Below are 15,819 nucleotides of genomic sequence, written 5' to 3' on the forward strand. Positions count from 1 at the left end.
GGGTTCAAAGTGCTCACAACACATCTTACATACGTTCCTTGGAAGGTCTAGTTTCCAAAATGGGGTCACTTGTGGGGGGTTTCCACTGTTTAGGCACATCAGGGGCTCTGCAAACGTAATGACGACCGCAGACTATTCCATCAAAGTCTGCATTTCAAAACGTCACTACTTCCATTCCGAGCCTTGACGTGTGCCCAAACAATGGTTCCCCCCCACATATGGGGTACCAGCGTACTCAGGACAAACTGGACAACAACTTTTGGGGTTCAATTTCTCCTGTTACCCTTGTGAAAATAAAAAATTGCGGGCTAAAAAATCATTTTTTGAGGAAAAAAAAGATTTTTTATTTTCACGGTTCTGCGTTATAAACTTCTGTGAAGCACTTGGGGGTTCAAAGTGCTGCTCACCACACATCTAGATAAGTTCCTTGGTGGTCTAGTTTCCAAAATGGGGTCACTTGTGGGGGGTTTCCACTGTTTAGGCACATCAGAGGCTCTGCAAACGTAACATGATGCCCGCAGACCATTCGATCAAGTCGGTATTTCAAAACGTCACTACTTCCCTTCCGAGCCCCGACGTGTGCCCAAACAATGGTCCCTCCCCACATATGGGGTATCAGCGTACTCAGGACAAACTGGTCAACAACTTTTGGGGTCCAATTTCTCCTGTTACCCTTGTGAAAATAAAAAATTGCGAGCTGAAAATTCATTTTTTGAGGAAAAAAAAGATTTTTTATTTTCATGGCTCTGCGTTACAATCTTCTGTGAAGCACTTCGGGGTTCAAGGTGCTCACTACACATCTAGATAAGTTCCTTGGGGGGTCTAGTTTCCAAAATGGGGTCACTTGTGGGGGGTTTCCACAGTTTAGGTACATCAAGGGCTCTGCAAATGTAACATGATGCCCGCAGACCATTCAATCAAAGTCAGCATTTCAAAATGTCACTACTTCCCTGCTCAGCCCCAACGTGTGCCCAAACAGTGGTTCCCCCCCACATATGGGGTACCAGCGTACTCAGGACAAACTGGACAACAACTTTTGGGGTCCAATTTATCCTAGTACCCTTGTGAAAATAAAAAATTGGCAACTAAAAAATTTTTTTTTAGGAAAAAAAAAGATTTTTTATTTTCACTGCTCTGCATTATAAACTTCTGTGAATCACCTGGGGATTCAAAGTGCTCACTATGCATCTAGATAAATTCCTTAGGGGGTCTAGTTTCCAAAATGGGGTCATTTGTGGGGGAGCTCCAAAGTTTAGGCACACAGGGGCTCTCCAAACACGACATGGTGTCCGCTAACGATTGGAGCTAATTTTCATTTCAAAAAGTCAAATGGCGCTCATTCCCTTCTGCGCCCTGCCGTGCACCCAAACAGTGCCCCCCCCCACATATGGGGTACCAGCATACTCAGGACAATCTGGACAACAACTTTTTTGGTTCAATTTCTCCTGTTACCCTTGTGAAAATAAAAAATAGCATGCTAAAAAATCATTTTTGAGGAAAAAAAAAGATTTTTTATTTTCACTGCTCTATGTTATAAACTTTTGTGAAGCACTTGGGGGTTCAAAGTGCTCACTACACATCTAGATAAGTTCCTTAAGGGGTCTAGTTTCCAAAATGGTGTCACTTGTGGGGGAGCTCCAATGTCTAGGCACACAGGGGATCTCCAAACGCAACATGGTGTCCGATAATGATTGGAGCTAATTTTCCATTCAAAAAGTCAAATGGCGCTCCTTCCCTTTCGGGCCCTGCCGTGCACCCAAACAGTGGTTTATGACCACATATGAGGTATCGGTGTACTCAGGAGAAATTGCCCAACAAATTTTAGGATCCATTTTATCCTGTTGCCCATGTGAAAATGAAAAAACTGAGGCTAAAAGATAATTTTTGTGAAAAAAAGTACTTTTTTTTTTTTTACGGATCAATTTGAGAAGCACCTGGGGGTTCAAAGTGATCACTATGCATCTAGATAAGTTCCTTGGGGGGTCTAGTTTCCAAAATGGGGTCACTTGTGGGGGAGCTCCAGTGTTTAGGCACACAGCGACTCTCCAAACGCGACATGGCAAGCGTTAAATATTCCAGCATATTTTCCATTCAAAAAGTCAAATGGCACTCCTTCCCTTCTGAGCCCTGCCGTGCGCCCAAACAGTGGTTTTTGACCACATATGAGGTATCGGTGTACTCAGGGGAAATTGCCCAACAAATTTTAGGATCCATTTTATCCTGTTGCCCATGTGAAAATGAAAAAATTGATGCTGAAAGAAAATTTTTGTTGGAAAAATTAAAATGTCCTTTTTTTCCTTCCATGTTGCTTTAGTTCCTGTGAAACACCTAAAGGGTTAATAATCTTCTTGAATGTAGTTTTGAGTAGCTTGAGGGGTGCAGTTTTTAGAATGGTGTCACTTTTGGGTATACTCTGCCATATAGACCCCTCAAAGTGACTTCAAATGTGAGGTGGTCCCTAAAAAAAATGGTTTTGTAAATTTTGTTGTAAAAATGAGAAATCACTGGTCAACTTTTAACCCTTATAACTTCCTAACAAAAAAAATATTTTGCTTCCAAAATTGTGCTGATGTAAAGTAGACATGTGTGAAATGTTATTTAGTAACTATTTTCTGTCACATAACTCTCTAGTTTAACAGAATAAAAATTCAAAATTTGAAAATTGCGAAATTTTCAAAATTTTCGCCAAATTTCTGATTTTTTCACAAATAAGCGCAAAAATTATCGATCTAAATTTACCACTATCATGAAGCCCAATATGTCATGAAAAAACAATCTCAGAATCGCTAGGATGCGTTGAAGCGTTCCAGAGTTATTACCTCATAAAGGGACACTGGTCAGAATTGCAAAAAATGGCCAGGTCATTAAGGTCAAAATAGGCTGGGTCATGAAGGGGTTAAAAGGCACACGCCACTGAATGAATTTGACATATCTTCTATATGGAGATTGCTGTCATGCGCTTCACCAGAAGTAATACTCATGCTCCTTAAGTTTTAATCTGTAGTAGCATTTCTGGCTTAAGAAATATTAGCACTTTTCCTGAAATTGATTGGAGGGTATATTAAATTTTCAATTTGACACCTGCAATTTTTGAAGTTTATTTAACATTTTCCAGCAATAGGATGTGAATTACCATCCTGGGAAGTACTCCATTTTTGTGCTGGGGGCTCAGTAGATGATCTCCCTCCACATGCAGCTGATGTTGGCTATATTACATAGCTGTCATCTCTAACAACCACAGATGGAGCTGAAGTTCAGCTGTGACTGTTCACCAGTTACATGCTGCTCTCAATGTCTGCAGCTCATCCCACTGGAAAAAAAATCCCTCAAGCAGCTCCATCAACAGAAAACTAAAATGTTACAGGTCTGGGGATATAAAACAAACAAATATTTGAACAGATTTTTTTTCATTATATAAATAATAAAAATCTATTCAAGTTTGGTTCTTACCGCAGTTGAAATGATGTGAAAAATCATATTTCCATACCATTCTAAGGTACAGTGAACGTAAGAAGAAAGGTGAAGACATTTCATCCCACTTACAATTTTTTTTCATATTTTCAGTACATTGTATACCAAAATGAATTATGGCATTAAAACTACAACTTGTCCTGCAAAATACAAGCCCACATACATCTATTTTGATGTAAAAAAAAATTAATAAGTTATAGCTCTTAGTAAAAGGTGATGGAAAAACAATAACGCTAAAACAAAAAATTCAATGGTTCTTAAGGAGGTAAAAGTTTGCAATAATCAAATGGACCGTCCCACTTTGGTAGTGACTTACAGTGCTTATTATAAAACTATTTGTAATATTATAAATAACAATTTTTATATACTCAGAAATTATGGCATTATGGATAGTTTATTGGAAAATGGAGTCAGAATTGTTTCTAGGAGGGCACCAACTCTGGGCAATTTTTTGTCCCCATGTCCCTATATAGTGCCAATAAAAATTCCAAAATGAGTAATTGGTTACCAACAACAGGTGACCACAAATGCGGTCAATTTCCTTGCAAAACATGCTCTTTTTCATAAAAAACCCTTATATTTCTCTAATTCTAACAAAAATTATAAGATTAAGGAGTTTCTGAACTGCAATTCTAATCATGTAGTATATATAATTGAATGTAACAAGTGTAACTTGAAATATGTGGGTTCTACTATTCGAAAATTAAAGGACAGGATACGAGAACACTTACATGACATAGCACAACCCACTACTCAACACGTGTCTAATGTGTCAAAAACATTTTATTACATCTCACAATAGAGATACTACATGTTGCAAAATATGTGCAATAGAACAGGTCAAAAAACATGTACGGGGTGGAGATAGGGAAAAACTTTTGCATGATAGGGAAGCATCATGGATCAATCTTTTGGATACACGTATACCAACAGAATTAAATCTTAGAAGAGAGTTCATGTTACACTATTGTTTTTTTTCTTTTTTCTTTTTCTTTCTTTATGTTATGTTAATTTATTGGGAAACACTTATGGTAAAATCATTGTTATGATGTATGTTGTTTTTTTTCTTTGGTTTTTATATTTTGAATTTTTATTTTATTAATTTCATTCACCTGTTCATCTGCTTGAAATCCTGCCTTGCTGCTCCTTAAAGTTAATCTGAGTTTAAGAACACATGTTGTTAGAAACGCGTCCAGGTCCTCCTTGGGCAATTTCCATTTGGTAATTCCGGCTGGGTATACCACTATGATGAATATAGCAGCCATGTTAATGTTTTACTGAAAATAATAAAGATTTTGGATTTTATTCTCAGAGCTGGACTTCCTTCTCCTTCTAAAATAATTTAACATGCCTATTTTCTTTTTATGTTAAGAAATCATCTTGTGAATGTGAGCATAATACATGTGGGGCCAGCTGTGACAGATGTTGTCCTGGGTTTCATCAAAAGCCTTGGCGTGCTGGAACATTCCTCACAAAACATGAATGTGAACGTAAGTGTATAATATCCATGTTATGTGTTGTCACAGAAAAAAAAGATTCTCAGTAAGGAGAATCTGTCAGCAGGTTTTTCCTATGTAATCTGAAGACCGCATGAGGCATGTGCTAAAACATATTTCAGCAATGCATCTCTTATCAAGTTTGTCGTTTATTTTCTTGCAATGATTGTTTTAGCATCAACCTACCATTACTGGTAAGAAGCCATGCGTGCCTATCTGGCTCAAGACACACCCTCCTGTGTTAGGCACCTCCCTGTCTATGGACATTGTACATACAGAGCCTAGTGTGGGTAGGGTTAGCTTTCTCAGCTTTGCTTCATGCTAAAAGCTCTGATCTTGTCAGAACAGCTGCACCAAGTGATCTAACTGATACATTGATAGATTCAGCTGCCCTTTACCTACATCAAGCTGCTGTCATACTTCCCTTAAGTGCTTTCCAAGCTTTGTGAATTTTTTCTTTAAATGGATCCTCCTAGTAGGTTTAGAGGTCATAATATTGTTATTAATGGCATCAGTAAAGCTCAGTATATGGACAAAAAAATAATTCAATACCATAATTGAGAGAATATTATCCAAATTGCATCTTATCATTTTAGTTGTACTACTTTATGCCCAAATAAAGTTTAAAACAGTTCACCCATGTACCTTGTGACAATTTAAATATTTTTGTCTAATATGACAGACATGTCCTTGGGCATCCTCTAGGACACAATGTCTACCTTTGCTGCACCTATGACTATATTACAAGTGATCATTCTTGTGTAGATCATCCTCATCACAATAACATATTGCTGACATACTATTACCGTTGCCACATCATATAGAAAAAGGGTACTGTTGGGCTCCATGTTGAAAGTATTGGAAATCCAGTTACTCATTGTGAGGCCTTGTTACCAAAAGCTTTTTTTTACTCAAGGATCTAAGACACTCCATAAGAGTATATGCACACGTTAAGTGTTTGGTGCAGAAATCTCTGTACCATTTCTGCATCTCTTGGCAGGAAAAACATGGCAGCAAAAATGCGTGTTTTTCTTGTTTTTTTTAATTAAGTTTTTGAAGCAGATTTTTCCCCACTCGTTAGTATGGGTGAAATATGCAGCAAAAAATGCTGAAATTGACATGCTGCAGATTGAAATCTGCTGCAAACTGGCACGTCACAAATAACGTGTGCAAGAGACTTCAGGATTCTCATTCATGTTGCTGGCATGAGGAAGCCCTTTAGGTTTTGTGACAATTGAAAAGATGCAACAAAAACGCAATGTGTACACACAGCCACATGCACACCGAGTATTTGGTGAGTTTTTTACTTCAGTATTTGTTCCACTCCTGGTGTTGGCTTACAAGCAGGGGAAAACTATAATAGAAAGGCGTCACTTCTGCATTTTTCGCCCACTGAGGTAAAACGTTCACCAAATACTCAACATGTGAACTGTAACGGGCTGATTGGTTGAACCACTGTGTCGAAGCCCAAGGAAGACCTGGAGCGGCATGACTAGGAGCCCTGCCCAATCTGATCACGGATACGCAGCAGCGTACAACAGTGAGATCCGAGGAGAGACAAAGAAGGTGTTCAGGACTGAATTTAGGTAGATGGCAGCTGACCCGTAGCAACGGGTAGCTGCGTCGGCCTGATAGAATGTCTGATAGATGCAAGCAGACAAAATAGGATGAAAGGTTGCACAGATGCAGACAGGACTAGCTGATAGAGAGAAGAGCACTGGCAGGTGCAACGGGAATGAGTGATGGCAGCACTGGCAGGTGCAGAGAAACCAGCAGACATGAGCACTGGCAGGTGTAACTGGACCACATGACATTGAGATGAGCAGTGGCAAGTGCACTGGGACCAGCCGACATGGAGATAAGCACTGACAGGTGCAACGTATAGAGAAACAAGCACTGGGACCTAAGAGCTCACAAGAGTTCTATTGGCTGGGGAAACTTTAGAGGAATACACATGACCCCTTTAAGAAAGAGGAAGTGTGTGCACGCTCTAAGCACAGTGCCCAGGGACCTGCATGAAGTGCATGCATCTTGGGTAGCAGCAGACCCAGAAGGAGCAGGATAAGGCTGCAGCAGTAAGTATGCTGATGTCTCTGCATGGGCGAGGGACAGCAGGCAAAGATGCTGGTGCTACGTGAACATGGCCTTGTCTACGTTGCAAAGATGAGTAGTTTCGTGTGTTTTTAATCTTGTGTATTTTTGAAAAAATGCAAGTAACCTTTTTTTACGTAATAGATGCAAAATTGATGCAGAACATCTCCAACATCAAAAACTCATCAAAAGCTAATTGTGCGAACATAGCCTGAGAGTGCGACATCTGACTTCTTGCAGGTTCTTTATAATCTGCTATGAACAGCACTCTAATAGCTATGATTGATCTGATAAATAAGGTAGAAAAATTAGTTATGTAGTTGTGTCTATCAGTAGTAGTTTTGATGGCTAACAGGAACATTCAAACTACAGAATTCCTAATATCAAAAATACTAGAATGACCAAAATAAACAGTAATAAGAATAGATGTTTCCAAATTCCTTTGAAACAGTTTCCAATGGGTTTACTTTTCAGACAATAAACTTCTTTTTTAGTCATTTTCATCTGCCCATAATGTCCTTGAATTTCTTGTTGCTTTTCAGATAAAGGGTGGGTAAATCAGATCAAGACATTGACCTACTGTCACCACCAGCTTTAAATGGAACCTGTCAGGTCCCACGTGGCCCCAGAACCACCAGGAGTTGCGTCTGCATATATAAATACCCTTCCTAATTGTCCCTTTATTACATTATGCGCATAAACAGATATTTAGGAAAAGTATTTCTAAAGTTCATTTATGATGTAAATGAAGCCTTTGACTAGTCGATGGTGTGTTGGTGTTCCCAGACTAGTTGGCCAATTTAGCATGTCATCATGCCCCTCTGGGCATGATAACATGACTTACTAGCGCCGATGTCATCGCCAGTGCTTTACATATGTCGCATATGTGCGCTGCTTCTTTTCCTCACTGTACTGATCCTCTAAATCTGGATGTACGCGTGCCAGCTTCCCAGTGGCGCACTGCACATGGTCAGAAGTCTTCTTTACTTACAATCGCTCTCAGTGCACATCTCTGAAGCTGGGACATGAGCGAGGTATTATAGTGCTGGCAGGTCAGCTGGTCTGGGGGCACTAACTCCCCATCGACTAGTCAAAGGCCTCATTTACTTATCATGAATTGACAAAATACTCTTTCTAAAAATCTGTTTGTGTGTAATATAAAACAAGGACTGTTATGTACGGTATTTAGCGATGTAGACACAACTGCTGGTGGTTCTGGTGGCACAAGGGACCTGGCTGGTTCCCTTTAACATCTTTTCCTCTACATGCAGCCCTCAAAAACATTGCATAGAGACCAAACACAGTTTCTGTGAATGTAAAGTACATAGTTACCAATAAAAGCCAGGATCACACATGCGAGAAACTCGGACGAGTCTTGCTTCTTAATACCCGGCACTGCCGCCAGCACTCGGGAGCGGAGCATGCGCCTGCATAGATATACATGCAGCTGCATGCTCTGCTCCCGAGTGCCAGCGGCAATGCCAGGTATTGACGTGCGAGACTCGTCCGAGTTTCTCGCAATTCTGACTCCAACCAAAGAGGAACAATCAGAAATCCATATTAAGCTAATATTTTGTTAATAGCTTTGTGAATGATTTTCCATAAAGCTCAATATTAAAATATTTTTTAGTCAATTTGCATTTGTTTCAAAGAATTTTGTTTTAAGTAGGCTAGATAAAATTAAAAATAGTGCAGTATAGAACCATAATAGTCTGATCAGCATGATAGCATGCATGAGTACTGAAATACTTTCAATAGAATAAAAGAAAAGTTTTGCAGTGCAAAAAATAAATACCTTGCCCTTAAAAAGAATACACAGTAACTTTCCATAATTCCCAGGTGTGGAACCTTCTTGATAAAACTTGTTGGAAGCTGCAGCTATTCCTATAAAAGCTTATTAAAGGATTAAATGGAAAAAAAAAAAGTGTATGGGAATAAAACCCCAATTGCACTTTAAAAAATGATGTTGATTGTTGCTCTGTGATACAATAAATACATATTATTATGTTTCATTTTTACAGTATCGGTCCAATACAATGGTAGAAAACTATTAAGAAAAAATGTCGTTGCAAGACTCAATGTGTATGGGAGGAACTGTTAAATAACAGTTATTCCATAGCAAAGTTCTCCTGCCCTGTAATAACATTTTTACAAAGGAAACTCAACCTACTGAATAAATCTTGCTGAAATGTCTCTATGATTGCCTGACAATGGAGAACTTGCAATATCACGTGAGCAGCTTGTTCTGTTAAAAGTAATAAGTATCCTCTGCCACAGGGAACATGAAAGGAAAAAAAAACAATGTGGACTATTGGTAAAGGGGAGAAAGGGCAAACATGTTTCTCATTTCATTGTTGGTATATCTCGAGGAGATACAAATATCTTTTTCACTTGAAATAAAACTTTTGGAGTTATAATACAATACAGTAATAACAGTTCTGTAAAATGAGTGCCTGCTATAACAATCCGACTAGTTCTACAAGTGGAACTAGTAAACTAGTACTTAAAGTAAGCAGTTTCTATGGCTGATGTTTAGAAGCATACTTTTCATTTTCTGAGATATATACAGTATGTCTTCTTCAGAAATACAATGGAGTTACAGTATATGACTCAGTAAAATAAAATATCTATTTGGTTATCCTGGTGCCATCACCATAACTGTATTTTTAATAAGACATGAAAAATACATATACTGTATCTTGGGAGAATCAGTTTTTGCTCTCATCAAATTTCATAATTTTCTGCCTGTAGCAATTCAATTCATGGCGGTAAAAGATAAGATTTAATAGAAAGATCAAAAATTAAGGAAATTATTTTTTTCTTGTAAAATACTAACTGCATTTTTAGAGTACTGAATTTTTTTATAATGTTCTTAACAGTGTTCAGTAGAAGCAAAATATGATTTTTACTACAAAACTTTTTTGTGCATTGGATTATCATGATATGCTCATGTATTGTAATACTCAAAAATCAACCCAAGCCACAATGTAGGGGCCATTTTTTAAAGGGAACCTGTCACCCCCCCAGGCGGTTTTATGTAAAAGAACCACCTTGTGCAGCACTAATGCTGCATTCTGTCAAGGTGGCTCTGTTACTTTGCGTCCCTTCCACCACAGAAATAATCCTTTTTAAAATTGTTCAAAAATAACTGAATTTTGACAGGGGGGCAGGTCTTTCCCCCTCTGACAGACGCCTCGCATCCATCAGTCATTTCATATTTGGCACCGCCTCCTCAGTGTTGTTTTGAAATGCTGGCACCTGTGCTGTACTATAGTTTCGTGGGCATGCGCAGTTAGCACTGCCCGACATGCCCGTGCTCTCAGATCACATCCCGGCCTTCATATCGCACGGCCAGAGAGCTGCAGAGAACTACTCCACATGCCCAAGATTCCCAGCCCCGCAGTGTGAATAAATCATAAGCGACTGCAGGCCGGGATCTCTGGCTGCGCGATATGAAGGCCGGGATGTGATCTGAGAGCACGGGCACATCAGGCAGCGTCAACTGCGCATGCCCACGAAACTATAGTACAGCGCACGTGCCAGGATTTCAAAAGAACACTGAGGAGGCGGCATCTAATACTGAAAAAAGAAATGACTGATGGATGCGAGGCGTCTGTCAGAGGGGGAAAGACCTGCCCCCCTGTCAAAATTCAGGTATTTTTGAACAATTTTAAAAACGATTATTTCTGTGGTTGAAGGGGCGCTAAGTAAAAGAGCCACCTTGACAGAATGCAGCATTAGTGCTGCACAAGGTGGCTCTTTTACTTAAAAACGCCTGGGGGGTGACAGGTTCCCTTTAAATGGGTTTTTCCCCAAGCTCCCGCCACTGGCAACAATTCTTGGACTGACCTCATTTAGTGTATCAACTTAAAAGGTCTAAGGTGCAAATAACTCCACATTTAGATCTCACCCTAAAAATGCTGCAAATAATTTATTATTTTTATGCAAGGCAGTTTAAACTTGGTAACTTACAGATATGTTCACCTTCACCTTTCCAGAAATTTGCTTAATTTCTCACAATATAAATTTAATACATTATCAAGACATGCTAGCAATAACTTGAACAGGTATACGCTACATCAGCGCCAAACACAAGCTATATTATTTGAAGGCATATAACAAAAATAACTCCAGATAAAGTTTGGCAAAATCGATTTTTTAAAGCTGGTTATCGGGCAAGCACAATTTATCTTGGGACATGTCAATTCAAAAGGAAAGGTAAAACATGACTTGTAACTTTTTTCTACTAGATACATTTTGTATTTATCAGTTCACTGCTGTAGTAGGTTATTGGATATCTCCAAAATAAAATCTCAAAAATTTCACAGACTAATCCTGATGGAGTGATAAAATTTTACTTTTATTCTTAATGATTAACATTTTTATCATCAAAATATTAAAAAAATTATTGACTCAGGAGTTACTGGCCTCAAGTCAAATAGAGTGTTAGTAAGTATCTAACTCAGAGTGAATGAAATACAACCAATAGTATCTCACAGACAAAAGATTTTTACTGCCGTGTCTATCTACCCGGCAGCCAGCAACCATGCCGATACGTTTATTAGGAAAGTTTATCACAAAACAATCATAACATGGAATCGCAGTCAGATATCAAAGAAACTGCTAGCCCCTGATGATCATGGCAGTAAAAGAAACTGATGAAACACGTAGGGCTTATTCTTGACTCTAGTGTGCAGCTAGAGAGATTAGGACATGCTCTCCAATATAGCGTGCAGCTAAAGAAATATAGGATGTTGGTATATAGGAATATAAAAAACATTGTAGAAATGAAAAGTGAAAGCGTAGTGCACCAGCACTGTGTTTTGGAGTTATCAATGTGCTTGTCATACATACGTATATATCAGCAGCTAGGATATCTACTATAAGAGCCTTGTTTGAATCAAACAGTTAATGCTAAAATATGAGGAGCTGAACCAGCAGGCTCTAGTGACTGATCTCATTTAGAAAGCTTCATATTTTATTACATAAAAATGAATTGAATTTATTACTTGTCCTGAAATTCTGCTTTCGGCACCATTGGGAGACAGGTTAGAGGTGACTGTTAGTGGGTTTACTTCCTATTAGTGGAAGCATGCCATTGTGCATTGATTGAGAGGTCCCCTCAATGAACTGGTGCTGTTATATAGACACTGCAGTAAAAATGTATTGTCCACAAGATACTATTGGTTGTATTCCAACAACTCTGAGTGAGATACTTACTAACACCCTATTGGACTTGAGATCAGTAACTACTGTCATTAATTTTTTTGATATTTTGATAATAAAAATTTTAATCAAGTTAAATTGTATTGTAATTGGATTAGTATGTGAAATTTATACATTTTTTAATTTATTTTATTTTACCCATTTATATAGCACCATAAAATTCCACAGCCCTTTACAGACATTATCGGCACTGTCCCCATTGGAGCTCACAAAATAACAGTATGTCTTTTGAGTGTGGGAATAAACCGTAGAATCCAGAGAAAGCCGATACAAACACGGGGACAACATACAAACTCCTTACAGATATTATCCTTGGTGAAATTTGAACCCAGGATCCCAGGACTGCAAGAGACATAATTCTAAGTGCACAGTTGTATTTTTCACAATCTTTTTACAGTCACTGAGTATAAAAGTTGAAATAAAGGAAACTATTTTCTTTTGCTATATTATACTTAGGGATGAGCGAGTAGTGTAGTATTCAGACTCGCTGTACTTGTTATGAGTACCTCCTAATACTCGGGTACTTGCAACGCGTAGCGTGTCCAATATAAGTCTATGGAAAATGCGATTAATGGGCTGTGTGTGCTGGGCTGGGCAGGGACTGTGTGAAGACTGTGCCAGGCTGTGCAGGACTGTGCTGGCCTGTGTGAAGACTGTTCCAGGCTCTGTGGAACTGTGCTGGCCTGTGTGAAGACTGTGCCGGGCTGTGCGGGACTGTGCTGGGCTTTGCAGGTACTGTGTGGGGACTATGCCAGGCTGTGCGGGACTGTGCTGGCCTGTGTGAAGACTGTGCCGGGCTGTGCGGGAATGTGCTGGCTTGTGCGAAGACTGTGCCGGGCTGTGCGGGACTGTGCTGGGTTTTGCAGGTACTGTGCGGGGACTATGCCGGGCTGTGTAGGACTGTGCTGGTCTGTGCGGGACTGTGCTGGGCTGCTATGATTGAGTCACCGTAGGAGGCAAAAGCAGAAATACAAGCTAAGTCTAGAAAACCAGAGAAGTTGGCAACTATCAGATTGCAGACCCCTGAACCTAGCAACACAACTAGCAGTAGCCGTGGGGGGTTCCTACGATGCCCTAGACCCCTCGATCACAGCCGGAGAATTAAATAGGCCTAAAGAAAGAAAGGGGAAATCTAAACTGCCCCAGAGCAGACCCCAAAGCAATAGGCAGCCCACAACATATAATGACGGTGAAACAAGATGAAAACACTAACACAGACAGAAAGATAGACTGAGCAAAGACGGGGCCCAAAACTACCTAGATAGGAAAGGACAGGAAGGCTGCTGTCTGCAATCTGCCAAAACCCTATCAAAGACGTAAGCCAACAAGCTGATATGAAAAAGGCCCTGAAGCAGCTAGGCTTCAAAGACTAAATCAGCACTCAGGTATTTTCAGAAGACAGAGCTAAAGGAATTCAGCACACCCCATCAGGGAATGGCAGAAATCCAGAAAAACAAAGCAAAACAAAGTCAAAGCACCAATACAAAAGGCCGAGCAGCAAACTTAGCTTTAGAGGAGCAGGAATTCAGACTGGTCTCCAAGGATCCCACAGAGAAATCACGCGCAGGGCAGAAGGGCGTCGGCAGCCTTATATCCAGTCAGTAACTCCACTCAGCCAGTCATCATCATCAGCCTCAGGTGTTTGATAATCAGGCTCACTACCTTTCTTTACCAGAAGAGGGAGTTCCTCGGGCCTCAGTAATGAAGGGGAAAATGAACTTACAACACTGGGCTTTGCAGATACTGTGCGGGGACTATGCCTGGCTGTGTGGGACTGTGCTGGGCTTTGCAGGTACTGTGCGGGGACTGTGCTGGGCTGTGCTGAATATTGCGAGGTGAGTAGTGAAATAAACTCTAGAGATGAGCGACTTTGTCTTTTTTAGGGTCAAGTCGGGTTACATGAAACCCGACTTTCTCAAAAGTCGAGTCGAACGAAATCGGCGGGAAATAGGGAAAAGTCGGAGGTCTGACTGAAACACGAAACCCAATGCAAGTCAATGGGGAAGCAAAGTCAGCAGGGAGTGGAGGACAGTAAACACACCTACAGTGCCCATTTCAATGCCAACAACATCAATTCTTATTACTTAAGCTTGCCAACCTTAATTTACTTTATAATAATAGATACACATTGAAAACTGGGGGTTATTTGGCTAAAGTTGTGGGGGGTAGGGCTGGCTCCAGATTTTCGTGTGCCCCAGGCCAAAGAGTGTCAGTGCGCCCCTTTAACACATACCACAGTTCATGATGCTCCGATACGGCACAGAAATATAGGTATAGTACAATGAAAAATACTTCACTTCTTAAATGACATGACAGATATCTATTTTAAATTCTACAATAGCTCAAAAAACGGACCGGACAGTATATTACTCCATACAGTATTATGGCCATCACATCGTGCGCCATACAGAATAATGAGCCCCATATATTTCTCCATACAGAATAATTGTTCCCATATAATGTTCCATACAGTATATGATGAGCTCCACATAATGCTACAGTATATGATGGTCTCCATGGATGATGCTCCAGCATGTTATGGGCCCAAATAAAGCTCCATATATAGTGGGCCCCATTTCTAATGCTCCAGTGTATAATGGGCCCCATAGATTCTGCTCCAGTGTCTGGTCTGACCCATTTAGAATGCTCCAGTATATGATGGGCCCCATGGATGATGCTCCAGTGTGTTATGGGCCCAAATAATGCTCCATATATAATGTGCCCCTGTTGGGAATTAATTTTCCCCTTCACCGTTGATGTCTGATGAACTCCCTCTACTGGTGAAGAGAGGTAGTGAAATTGATTGGGTTGGGAAAAACCTGTCATCTGAACAGGTGGAGCCTGATTGGACACCCGGAATCACTGAGTGGATATAAGGCAGCCGACGCCCTACAGGGGTGCTGGTGATCCTTTCTGCTCTGAGCTCTTGCAAACCAGTTCAGTACCTGTCTTCTGAAAGCTAAGTATTTGCTCTCTTATTTTTCCATGAGATATTGTCTGTTTACTTAGTGTTTGTGTTCTGCCTGCCCTTGTTGGTACTGGCTGAGCTCCATTTTTGTCTCTGGTCAAGTTGATCTTTTGCTCAGTCTTCAGAATATACCTGAGTGCTGATATAGTGTTTTGGAAGTCTAGTGACTTCAGGGCCTTTTTTCTATCAGACGTGTTGGACATTATTTTTGGCAGTATTTTTGCGGATTGCAGCCAGCATCTTTTCTGTCCTTTCCTATTTAGTTAATTGGGCCCCATCGTTTGCTCAACCTGTCTTTCTGTCTGTTTGTGTTTTCATCTGCTTTTCACCGACAATACATGTTGGGGCTGTCTATTGCTTTGGGGTCTGCTCTGGGGCAGTTTAGATTTCCCCTTTCTTTCTTTAGGCTTATTTAGTTCTCCGGCTGTGAACGAGGGGTCTAGGGCACCGTAAGAACCCCCCACGGCTACTGTTAGTTGTGTGAATAGGATCAGGGGTCTGCAATCCGATAGCTACCAACCTCTCCGTTTTTCTGGACTTAGCTTGTATTTTTGTTTTTTCCTCCTT

At 40.2% G+C, this 15,819-nt stretch overlaps 1 protein-coding gene across 2 annotated transcripts in view; it reads left to right on the top strand.

Annotated features, from left to right (window-relative positions):
- Positions 1–15,819, top strand: part of LAMA2 (laminin subunit alpha 2) — a 1,313,887-nt gene that overhangs the window by 482,866 nt on the left and 815,202 nt on the right. For both annotated transcript variants that reach the window (XM_073575794.1, XM_073575795.1), the window contains exon 7: positions 4,844–4,961. In XM_073575794.1, the coding sequence (XP_073431895.1) occupies positions 4,844–4,961 (118 nt within the window). The remainder of the gene's footprint in view (positions 1–4,843; positions 4,962–15,819) is intronic.

The sequence above is a fragment of the Dendrobates tinctorius genome, unplaced genomic scaffold (genome assembly GCF_039654945.1).
Source record: "Dendrobates tinctorius isolate UK_male_01 unplaced genomic scaffold, ASM3965494v1 ptg000046l, whole genome shotgun sequence".
Lineage (NCBI taxonomy): Eukaryota > Metazoa > Chordata > Amphibia > Anura > Dendrobatidae > Dendrobates > Dendrobates tinctorius.